The following is a 12,213-nucleotide window of genomic DNA, read 5'->3' on the forward strand; positions in this document are numbered from 1 at the left end:
AGCGGTTGCTCCGCACCGCACCAACAACATCTAGGTTAGGATTGCACATTGACAGATTCCTCGGTGTCACATCTGGATGACTAGATGCGGCGGAAATCGAAACCGCGTGGTGCGTACTTCATTTCCTTGAGCAGTGTGTGGTTATGTTTGTTGTAGGTACCTTGCGGTTTGGGTATTTTGATCCCTTTCAAGTAAACAACTGCTCTCGATAACCTTTTACATCAATTGTTGAAATTTGTCTATTTTCTGTAAATTAATCGTGTTTCTTCATTTCTCTCTAACTTTGATTTTTGCAGCCCTCGGGATGGCGAAAGCTACGCAACATCGTCCAGTGGACGCCATTCTTCCAGACGTACAAAAAGCAACGGTACCCGTGGGTGCAGCTAGCCGGCCATCAGGGCAACTTCAAGGCCGGACCGGACCAGGGCACGGTACTGAAGAAGCTGTGCCCCAAGGAGGAGAAGTGCTTTAAGGTAAGGCTTTTGATAATACAGGGAACTCCATCTGAGTTTATTTTATGGATTCCTTGAGAAGTTCCCTCTAAAATACTTCCAGAATTCCTTCTAAAACTTCAAAGAATTTTTCTCCAGCAGTTCCAGAGGGTCTCCAGTTGGCCTAGTGGTTGAGGCTACGGATCGCCAATCCGGAGACGGCGGATTCGATTCCCGTTCAGGTCGAAAAAATTTTCTCGACTCCCTGGGGATAGTGTATTATTGTCCTTGCCTCACAATATACAAATTCATGCAATGGCAGGCAAAGAAAGCCCTTCAATTAATAACTGTGGAAGTGCTCAAAGAACACTAAGTTGATGAGAGACAGGCCAAGTTCCAGTGAGAACGTTTAGCAATAAGGAAGAAGAATAAGAAGAAGTTCCAGAAATTCATTCCGAGATTCCTTCCAAGACTTCCTCAGTAATTTCTTTCGAGATTGGTATTTTCTATTGGAATGTTTTTTTTTTCTGGGATGTCCAGAAGGAATTTCTGGAAAAGTTATTACTTTAAAAAATGTGGAAATTCTTCAAGGAACTACTGTCAGAACTTCATAAAAAACTACTTGAGTTATTCCATAAAGAAGGCCTCAAAAAAACTTCCGGAGGGTTTCCATCCCAGGAACGTCTGCAGGAATTGCTGAATTCCTGAAATTCCAAAAGAAACTCCTGGAGGAATCATAAAAAGAATTCCTAGAGAAATTTTGGATAAAGTCGGAAGCAGTTCCCGGATGAATCCTAAAAAGAGTTCACGAAAGAATCCCGTAAGAAGTACTGGAAGGATTCTCGAAAGAAGTTCTAGGAGGAATCCCAGAAAAAAATTGCAGAGGAATTCTAGAAGGAATTCTTGAAGCAATCCAGGAAGTTCGAAAAGAGTTTCGGAAGGAGTTCCTGAAGGAGTCCCGGAAGAAATTCTTGCAAGTTTTTGGAGGATTCTCGGATGGATTTCCTAGATCAATCTTAGAATTCCTATAGAAATTCCTGAAGTAATCCCATAAGGGAATCCTGCAAGAAACTCACTTGGAATTCCTGGATAAGTCCTCAAGATATCCCTGCAAGAAAATCTCTGAAATTTACTGAACGAATTCCGTAATGAATTCCTGTAGCTATCCTGGAAAGAACTTCTGGAAGAATCCCGTAAGAAATTTCTGGTAAAATTTTTGAAAGGATCCCAGAAGGAGCTCCTGATGTAGTCTTAGAACTAATCCTTGGGGCAATCCAGAACCAACAAAAGCACTTTGGAGGATTGTAGGAGGAACTCCAGAAGCATTTCCTCAAGAAACCTGTCCATAAATTACATATACGTAACTGTTAATTATGGAAATTATACTTTTGTAATTAATTCATCTAAAAGTGCGACAGGAATTCACGTTTTTCATAAATGAAGATAGAGTATTGTTGTCTGCTGCAAATTTGAAGAACAATATTTTGTTGGAAAGTTTTCCGAGCCTTATTTGCTCAATTTCATGATTATATATTCGGTAGGCGACCCCTTAAAACAGTTTTTTTTTCGTAATAGCTTTTTTTAGTGATTTCTAGACCAACGCGTGAAAAGCGTATTTTAATTAATTTATAAAAAACTTATCCCATTACCAGATAGAGGGGAATCTGCTCCATCTGTTACTGGTAAATAAGTGGAAATACGCCCAGGGGGGACGGGAGAAGCAGAAATTCGCAATGGCTGTTACGCCCTTTTTTCATGTTAGTCTAGATTTTTGAGATTTTTCTTTTGTTTTACAAAGTTGTTCTTTGTGATGAAACACACCTCCTTCTGTTTTTATTCTTATTGGAATAACGCTTCAAGTGGAACAGCACCAGCATCTCAACTGGTCTTTTCCTGGTCCTTGCAGGACTCCCTGGTGGAATCACAGGCGGAATTTTAGAGAAATTCCAGCAGGGAAGCTAGCATTCCTGCAGGAGCTATTACTGGAATACCTTATGTAATTGCAGTCACTAAGGTAGACAGCTGTCTCTTTTTTCTCACTTATTCTTTTTGATAAACACGAAAAAAGCGGGATTACTACTGAAATTTTCTTAGTATGTTGACAGTAATACCTATTGGAGTAATCACATTGAGATTTGTTTATCAATTCTTGCTGGTTTTACTCCAGGCAATTGCTGCTGGGATTCATGGATGACTTCTAAGAGCAATCACTGGAAAATTCCCAGCTGGAAACGCTTAAGAAACCCCTACAAGAATTTCTAGAGAAATCCTAGAGGGAATATCTGATGATACTTTAAGAGAAATTTCTAAAGGAATCCTTGAAGTAATCTCTGGAGGAATCGCAATGGAGATTTCTATGGGAATCCTTAGAGAAATCTCTGGAGGGAGGAATCCTTGAAATGTAAATCCTTGTAGAAACCTTTGAAACTATCCCAATAAGAATATTTAGAGGAATCCCGTCAGGCGTTTCTGGAGAAATTCCAAGAGATCTCTCTCGAATGGCCTCCAGGAAGGCCTGATGGGTTTCTCCAGAAATTCCTGATGAGATTGCTGTGGAAATGCCATCAAGGATTCGTCGACTTGAAGTTCCTCCAGGAATTCCTCCCATGATTTGTCCAGGATTTTCTCAAGAATTTATTCATGAATTTCACCGGGGATTTTGCCACAAATTCCCACAATAGTTTCTCCAGCGGTGTCTCTATGGATAATTTCATATATTGCTCACGAAAGTTCTCCAGAAATTCATCCCGTGGTTCCTTTAGAGATTTTCCCAAGAATCCTCTCTAGAAATTTTTCCAAGGATTCTTCCAAGAACTCTTCTGGCATTACTACTAGATTTTTTTCTGGAATTCCTCCAGCGATTCCTGCATGGATTTCTCCAGAAATTTTGTGCTCCTACTGCTTTTTAGTTGTTATAGGGAATTACTGCTGGGATCCCTCTAGACATTTCTGGCAGGAATCCTCGAGGATTTTTCTGTGATCTATCCGCAGTAATACATTAGGATATTCCTGCTGGAAATACATGAAAAATCTCAGCAAGAATTCTCGAAGAAATACTAGTAGGAGTTCCTGAAGTAATCTATGGAGTAATTACTGGAGCGAAAACAAAGAGAAATCCTTGCAAAAATCTTTGAAGGATTCATAGCTGCAATTCTTGAAAGAACTTCAAGAGAATTCCTAGGAGGAAATCCTGGAGGAATTTTTAGAGGAACCCCAGCTGATGTTTTGGGAAATCTTCTTGAAATTCCTCCAGAAATATCAGATGGGATTCTGCCAGAAACTTATGCTGGGATTACTGCATGGATTTCTCCGGAAATCGCTCCGGTGGTTCTTTTCGGGATTTCTTCATGGATTTCTCTAGGAATTCTTCTAGAAATACCTCCAGAAATTGTTGCTGGGATTCATTCATGAACTCCTACCAGGATTTCTCCAAACATTCTTGCTGAGATTTCTCAAGCATTTCCAGATGGTATTTGTGCAGCTATTTCTCTTAGTAGTCCGCCAGGAATTCCTGAAGTATTCCTGATACAAATTGATTGAAGAATTCTAGCAAAATTGCAACTTCTTGAAGGAATTCCTCCATAAATGCCTGATGCGAAATTCCTACTGAGATTGTTCCATAAATTGGTTTGTCCACTTGAGTACTTATTCACAAATCCATCCTGTGATTTCTCCATTTGCTATACAAATTCCTCTATTGATTTTTTAAAGATTTCTCTCATTAGGAATTTGTCGTGGAACACTAGCAGGAATTCCAGTTAGGATCCCTTCCCATATTCCTACTAGGATTTCTTCATGAATTCTTTCCGCTGGAGTTTCCTCAGTAATTGCTCTTAGGAGACCTCCAAGTCCCCATGGATGATTCTCAAAAGGATTTGCCTGAGGAATCCCAGCAAAAATTTCTGACAGAATCCTAAGTGGGTTTTCTACAGGAATTACTAGGTTAAATTTAAGAATAATCCCTGAAGGAATCACAGCCTTAAATTTTGAAGGATGTCTGAATGTCTGAAGGAATCACAATAGGATTTTTCGTAAGAATTTCAGCTCTAATTTCTTGGGGAATTCCAGCGATAATCTTAAAATAGTCATAGTGCCAATCTAGGAATTTCTCTAATATTTCTCCGGCATTTCTACAAGGGCTCCACCAGATTTTTTTAGGATTTCTGTTGAGATGCAGGCACTGTTGCACGTGGATCGTTATTCTAATAAAAATAACCAAATTAATCCACCAAGCGGTGATGGTGCCTTTCTCGTGCCTTCGAGAAACCATCTCAACCAAACTCAAGTGACATGTTGATGAATATCACACTTTTATTCGTTTGACAAAAATCCTTTATGGCACAAGGAATCATGTCGTTTAACTGGCTTCTGTTTTCTGTGATATTCTTTAATATTATCACAGGCACCTAAGATTTGTCCGTAAAAAACGACGCGCGGAATGATCAGATTTTCTTCGATTTCATCGATTGGTACAGTAAAATATTAAGGCTTTTTACGGCATCACCAGCATCGGCAGCCATATTGGATATGTGGCTCGAAATTTCAAAGTGATAATTCTCGGCCACTAAAGCGAATAGTCGTATGAAAAAGTATCATCCTATTTGCTCACTCGTAGTGATTGCGATGATACTTTTTCTGCTGCGTGGCTGCAAGATTGACAGTTTTTTATCACTTCAAAAACGCGAGGCAAACAATCATTGGAAAGCAAAAAGTCAATGATTCGTATGAGAGCTTGGTGATGCATCATGACACCTTAAGCTAATGCTGCAGCTGTATATGTTCAAGATCCAATTAAATTACTTTCTCAGTGAACTAAACAGAGTATGTTACGTCTTATAAGCTGAACGAAGCGTTGCGGTATTTTGTACATTGAGGTATTTTGTACAGTCCATCTTTGTATATTTCGGCCACCATCTTGAATTATCTGGTCGCCAATTTTGAACTCCCTACGTCTTCCCCATATCAAATTATTCTTATACTGCATGGTTTTAGAGCCTAAAACTCCTTGAAACATTCGCCATCTTGAATTGAGGGCCGCCATCTTGGATGTTATGGTCGCCATCTTGGATGGAGGGCCGCCATCTTGGATGTTATTTTCATTGACTCTGGACATCTTCCCTGTACCAAATATACCCATATTGCTTGGTTTTAGTGCCTTAAACTCCTTAAAACAGTCGCCATCTTGAATTTTGAGCTGCCATATTGGATACGATTTTCTGTCATGTCTACAAGTATGGCGGCTTTCGAAGTACCGATAAGGAAAGTTTCTTCCCTTCGAATTCCCTTCGACGACGGACACGATTTTTACGACCGATTTCACGTTGAAACTTCGAAATAACGGTGGTCGGCACCGTCGGGGTCACCAATGTAGGTGTTTCTCTCGTCGGAATTGACTAAAACGCGGTAAATAAACTACAACTAAACTAATTGATCTTTATTACGCTCGTTCGTATCGCACGCGGTAACAACAATGATGACAGTGGTGCATTTTACTTAGGGTTGTCCAAAAACCCCAATACGATGGATAAGGGTGTCTCCACAGATTCATAGTTGGTTTCCTGGATACTTTAGTTGGTCTCCAGACATCTTCTCAATACAAAACATACCCATATCAAAACCATGCGATTTATAGCCCAAAACTCTTTCAAACAGCTGCTATCTGGAGTTTTGGGCCGCCATCTTGGATTTGGGCCACAATATTTAATATTCTGGTCGTCATTTTTGGTCACTCTGGATATCTTGTCCATACCAAATGTATCAACATTGCATGGTTTTAGAGCCTAGAACACTTTAAAACAGCCGCCCGTTCTGCCATCATAGATTTTCGGTCGCCATCTTGAATTTTTGGCTGACATCGTCGATTTTGCTCTCCATTGTTAATTTCCGTATAAAATTCGTCATCAATGCAAAAGTTTACAAAACTTGGCGCAAATTGATGTCTCGCATGATAGGATTTGGTTCAGTTTGCATGGACCAGTTCACCGGTGATGGTCCGGATCACTAAAATGACCATAACTCCGGAACGCCTTGGCCGATTCGGACCATTTTCAGTAGCAAACAATGTGGTAAAATTCCGGTTCGATTCGAGCTACAATCCGTTGAATCGGTCAATGGGAAGTGCTTTTAAAGTGAATGAACTTTTTTGTACACAGACATACATACACACATACACACATACACACATACAGACAGCATCTCAATTCCTCGAACTGAATTGATTGGTATATGTGACTCGACTCTCCGAGCCTTCTATCGAAAATTCGTCATGTGAAATCAACCCCAATCAATGATTTCGGTGAAATTTGCAAAACCAATTATGAAAAACATGAGTTTTCAAGAAAAAGTAATTTCGTTTTTTGTGCTTCGATATAACGTACAATTTGCTTCCAAACAGACGAGAAAATCGAAATTTGTGTCAGCCGCAATATCTCTAAAGATATCAAAGATACAAAGTTTCCGTCTTCAAAAGAAACACGTTTTTTTGTCATATTGGATAACTTTGTACAGCATTTAAAAATTCCTAAAAGTACGTGGAAAAAATACAACAAATAACCTGATTTTGAGAGATCGTTGGCCCATATCTCTAGAAATTAAGCAGATAGAACAAAAGTTAGTTCGGGAAGGTTTCTCATAATTGCATTTTCTACAACTTTGCTAAAGATATAAACACGTGTTCCTCACTAATGAAAAAAATCAACTTTCTATCTCACTTCTCCCATTAGTGATACTTCCAAAAGAAGGACTCTGATATGCCAAACAACTTCTTCGAAGACACTAAACATCTAAAGTCATTTTTTCATGACCAAAATTATTTCGATCACGAAATTAGGCCTTTGGAAACAGTGTGGGTTGTCCACAAAAAATGACTCATAACTCTTAAAATTGGGTATTAGTTTATTCGGAAAACTTTCAAACAATATATTTTTCTGCATCTTTGCAGAAGAGACCAATACTCGTTCTTCATTGATGTAAGGTGTAAGCACAGAGAAACAGACGTAAATTTAAAAAAAAACATCGTCACGATAAAGTAATCGCCCAATGCTAAACGTACTGTGTTTGGCCGGGCCGTTACTAGATGGCGGTAGTGAGCAAACGTCAAACAGGAGCAAAAACGATACCAGCGCAGCGAGTGGTCGATCGACCTACTACTGAATATTTGAATCAACCGTTAAAAAGGTGATCGATGGGATACAATGAGAGTGTGACAACTGTTTCTCTGTGGCGAAAATTTCAACGGAAATAGAGTGAATTTATCTGTGAGTCATAATGAAAAACATGCTGTGAACCGAAAAACATCCCTTTTTTTTGAGAATTTGACTCAGTGATCCACCGGAATAACTCCGACCACAGGGACCACTTCGACGTTCTTTGTCCACTTTACAATCTAAATATATATGTACGGAAAACTGTAAAAAAAAATTCAAATCCGTTGAGTATTCGTTGAACTGCGAGATTTTTTGTTCATTTGCACCAACTCAGGCCGATACGGGTTAACTAAGCGCTCAATTACATTTCCTTCAGTTCATCCATATTAATAACAATAAATTACTTCTGGATGATTTGACTTTCTCAGTCTAGGGCATCTAAACGATAAAATTGGCATTGCCCGACGTTTCGGCCCAATTTGACCTTTTTCAAGGGTAAAGCTGTGATCGAGCAAGTGGTAGGTGGGAGGCTCGATTCCGCACGACAAAGCGATTATAAACATCGTTTCACATATTTTATTTCTATAAGAGATATCACAGTACAGAAATACATCTAGCTTAGCCTACACCAATTGACAGCTTTACTCTTGAAAAAGGCCAAATAAATTAGGACGAAACGTCGAGCAATGCCAATTTTATCGTTTGGATTTCCTATACAGAAAAAGCCAAATCCTCCAGAACATATCATTTTCAGTCAAAATCTTCTGTAATAAATGACGTTCTTCCTTTTATCCTTCTATTTCAGGTCCTCATGAAAGACGTACTCCGACCGTACGTCCCAGAGTACAAGGGCCATGTCAACAGCGACGATGGTGAATGTATCCTTTTCCAAATCCGTAACAACAATCGTTAATTGATCATACTCCCAAACAACACACATTCATTCACTTACCTCTCTAGAAATCTCCCGGTATTTATCACACGAATAGTTGTTTTGCCGCTTTAATGATGATGTTTTAATTAATTATTTATGACGTGAAAAATGCACACCCGCCGCCACTTGGTGATGTTATCGGCCAACTTTTTCCACTATTGTATCTCTGGGCGGGTGCTAATGCGTCGCCATTCAGTACCTACCTGGTTCTATACATACTACATTACATAGAAGTAAAGGGTTTAGCTACTGTTTTGTAATTGTTATTCCCGAGCAAATAACAACAACAGTCACGCCTCGCCGCACCCTAGCTAGAACACAGAACCGCGCCGCTCTGATACTCTGTGTCTGCATTACCACTAGGGTGGGTCAACCATGGCGTGTGAAAATTCCGAGGTTTCGTCATCTGAGTTTATTGATGTAAACTCCAAGACGTTGTAGTGAAATTTGAAAATAATCGATCAACTTTATGAGCACACTGAAATCAAACTTGACCCATATGTTCTTTTTTTAATTCTTCAAACACTTAACCTTATTTACAGCTCGTTTGTCCACTAGGGCACTGCGTTAGCGATTCCAATTGGAAGCTGTACTTAACCTTTGTACAGTGCCTAAATGTATTCTGTTCTAATTCTACTATTTCGAACTGGTTGCCGTTGCGCTGCTTTCACTTTCTACCCTATCATGGTAGAATGAAGAGCACGAGGATGTTGATGTGTGGCTGTTCGTTGTTCTTTTTTCCAGTCCGATTAGGGGTCCATTATGAGTTGCCGCTCGCCAATGTCCAAGTATCCGGGTCCATTTGAGCCATGAGCTCAGAAGAGGGTCAGTGTCAGCTGCTCTCAGGGGGAAAGAGCAACTGACGAAAGTGCCGGGGCAGGGATCGAACCCATGATCATCTGCTTACGAAGCAAACGTGTGACCAATTGCACCACGGGCCCCGGGAACAATGTGTTCTTGTCGCATTTAAAATCAGTGACTTCATGGGAGTAAACACTTGGAATTTCTTAATTTAGCATTCATCATGGAATGGACCACCCTAATCAATTTTTATTATTATTAGTGAGAGACTTGATTATCCACAGTAGATACCGCGCACATTGCGATTTGCTTTAATTTAGCTACGTTGGCGCTCTCTAATCAAAACAAACAGCAGGCGAGTTGTTTTTCTGCTCCACCTGAACCGCGAGATTACTAGATCCGACACAATCCGACATCACACACGTGTGATAAATCAATGGCTACTTCGCTTCGGTTGTAAGCCGCGAAAACCATTCACCCTCATTATAACTAGCAGCGAAATGACAAGATTCGATTCCATCCGAACGCGAACGACGAACGTCATCATTTCGAACCCAGCCAGATGCGCTCCTCCCCTAAGTGTGCGCCCGGTGTGTGGTTGTGGGGTTTCCTCGTTAACCCAATTAATATGCAAATTTTCCCACGGAATGAATATGATTAGAAGTAATCAGCAGCATGTGCGGCCGACCAATGAATTGAACAGCTGCATACGTATCTACATACCTACCTGGGCTGATGCAGCAGTAAATTACATCATTATCAACTTTATTAACTTCATTGTTTTAGCCGCACTGTGGCCCGAAATATTCGAAATTGGAAGCTTATTTCTGTAGATTTTTTTATCTGTATAAACGCGATTTTCAGCCGTAGGCTTGTTCATCTCGGGACCCACGCTTTACTTCCTTTCCGAAGAACTCACCTTTTGTGAGTTCATCGGGAGTTGGATTTGAACCCAGGTCCTCGGCGTGATAGTCACGTGCTTTAACCATCACACCAAGGGGCTGTCCATTTATTACGTAAGGGCATTTTTACGATTTTTCGACACCCCCACTCCCCCTTGTAAGAATTTTTGTATGAAAACCCAAATATTTTTGTATGGCGCGTAAGATTTTTCAGACTCCCCCTCCCCCCATAAACCCTTACGTAATTAATGGACAGCCCCCAAGTCCGCTCCACTATTTCTGTAGAACGTTTAAACAAAGTTTCATCACCATCTTTTTTTTATAATATGGAACGAGGTCACCCATAAAAACGAGCATGGAAACCAGGAGAACAAAATCGAGAGAAAATGTCTCACTATCTGACATCTTCGTTCTGCGGCATCCACACTATTCAGACACTTCCGCGAGAAATTTTCACCTATCTTCACATAATTAACTAAACGATCATTTGTGTAAATGTCATAGCAGAACAAAACAAAAATATTCCTTAACTCTCCGTCATGCAATCAATGTAGCCACCTATATCCAGTTGCAAGATCTGCTCACCGACTTCTACCAGCCGTGCGTAATGGACTGCAAGATTGGCGTACGGACCTACCTGGAGGAGGAGCTTTCCAAAGCCAAAGAGAAGCCGAAATTGCGAAAGGTGTGTACTTATTACTATACTCTTTGAATTGGTACTCAAATGTTTGCTTTTCGCTTCTTCAGGACATGTACGAAAAGATGATCCAAATCGACCCGAACGCACCGACTGAGGAGGAACACCGCGCCAAGGGTGTCACCAAGCCACGCTACATGGTGTGGCGGGAAACGATCTCCAGCACCTCGACGCTCGGCTTTCGGATAGAGGTGAGTATCTAATATAACATAAAACTCGTGCATTTTCGAAATTATCATACCTACTCTAGTCACCTTACCTACACCGGAAGAATTCGCGTTCCATGCATGTTTGAGAATACAAGCTCCGCGACCAAATCTAAGTAACCATAAAGTGTCACCTCCGATAACAAAGTACACTTTCAAGTTCCGTTAAGTACAAATAAATTCCCGTACGGAACTTTTTAGCTGCTTAAGATACTTGCACTGAACGTAATCGGAAGCGAGCAAGACACGTCGCTAGCATCTAAAGCAGCTTGAAAGTTGCTTAAGGCGAAACTAGAAGAATTCCCTCATTTATTTTGGGTTTTGATTTTTCATAAAATAACGAAGTAATATTTTCAAAATCGGTTTTCGTGCACATGTAGATTTTGGATCAAGGTATCTCCTGAATTTTTCCAGGTGGAAAATGTTTTTCGTTTTTGCAGAAACCATTTTTTTGTGAAATTTTGGTTCAAAATGGTTTCTGCAAAACTAAAAACATTTTCCATCTGAAAAAAAATCAGGAGATACCTTGATCCATACTCTACATGTGCATGAAAACCGATTTTGAAAATATTGCTTCGTTATTTTATAAAAAATCAAAAACCAAAAGTGAGGAAATGGATCCAGTTTCGCCTTAAGAGGCTCCTCCGATTAGAAGAAAATTTTTAGTGTAACCGATCAAAGAATGTGAAGTTCGAATAAAAAATGCCGCCCAATCGATTCAAATCAGAAGCTACAGCACAAGAGTGCTAATGCCTTGCGCTAAGCTCTAACCCAGCATCACTATTTTGATGAAGAGTGCAAAGCTGATGAAATCTTACTTCACCTTCTTCGGGAATTAAGAAAAGTAGTGATTAATGCATTGGGGTCATTATGATCCAGAAATTCAAATTTTAAAAGATGTTTTTTACCGATTCAAGTGACCAATGTCTTTTATTTGAAAGACATTTTTTTCAAAAATGTGCTGATATGGTAAAACAGGGGATTCGGGAAAATTGGCCACTGGGCATCTTCTAAACAGGTAATCGTATCGTATATGTCCCGACTAGAAGCTTCTAACAAAAATATAGCATAATTATTACAAACCATGATATGTATAA

The 12,213-nt window shown here is 39.9% G+C and overlaps 2 protein-coding genes across 9 annotated transcripts in view; one reads left to right on the forward strand and one right to left on the reverse strand.

Moving 5' to 3' along the window:
- LOC109418410 (inositol-trisphosphate 3-kinase A) overlaps positions 1-11,082 on the forward strand; it is a gene marked incomplete at its 3' end in the record, with an annotated part of 124,189 nt that extends 113,107 nt beyond the window's left edge. For all 6 annotated transcript variants that reach the window (XM_062855683.1, XM_062855680.1, XM_062855685.1 and 3 more), the window contains 4 exon segments: positions 297-473; positions 8,382-8,454; positions 10,768-10,898; positions 10,961-11,082. In XM_062855683.1, coding sequence (XP_062711667.1) covers positions 297-473; positions 8,382-8,454; positions 10,768-10,898; positions 10,961-11,082 — 503 coding nt within the window.
- Positions 1-12,213, reverse strand: part of LOC109426084 (uncharacterized) — a 645,679-nt gene that overhangs the window by 170,224 nt on the left and 463,242 nt on the right. The window lies entirely within an intron of this gene.

This window comes from Aedes albopictus, chromosome 3 (genome assembly GCF_035046485.1).
Source record: "Aedes albopictus strain Foshan chromosome 3, AalbF5, whole genome shotgun sequence".
NCBI classification, from domain to species: Eukaryota; Metazoa; Arthropoda; class Insecta; order Diptera; family Culicidae; genus Aedes; species Aedes albopictus.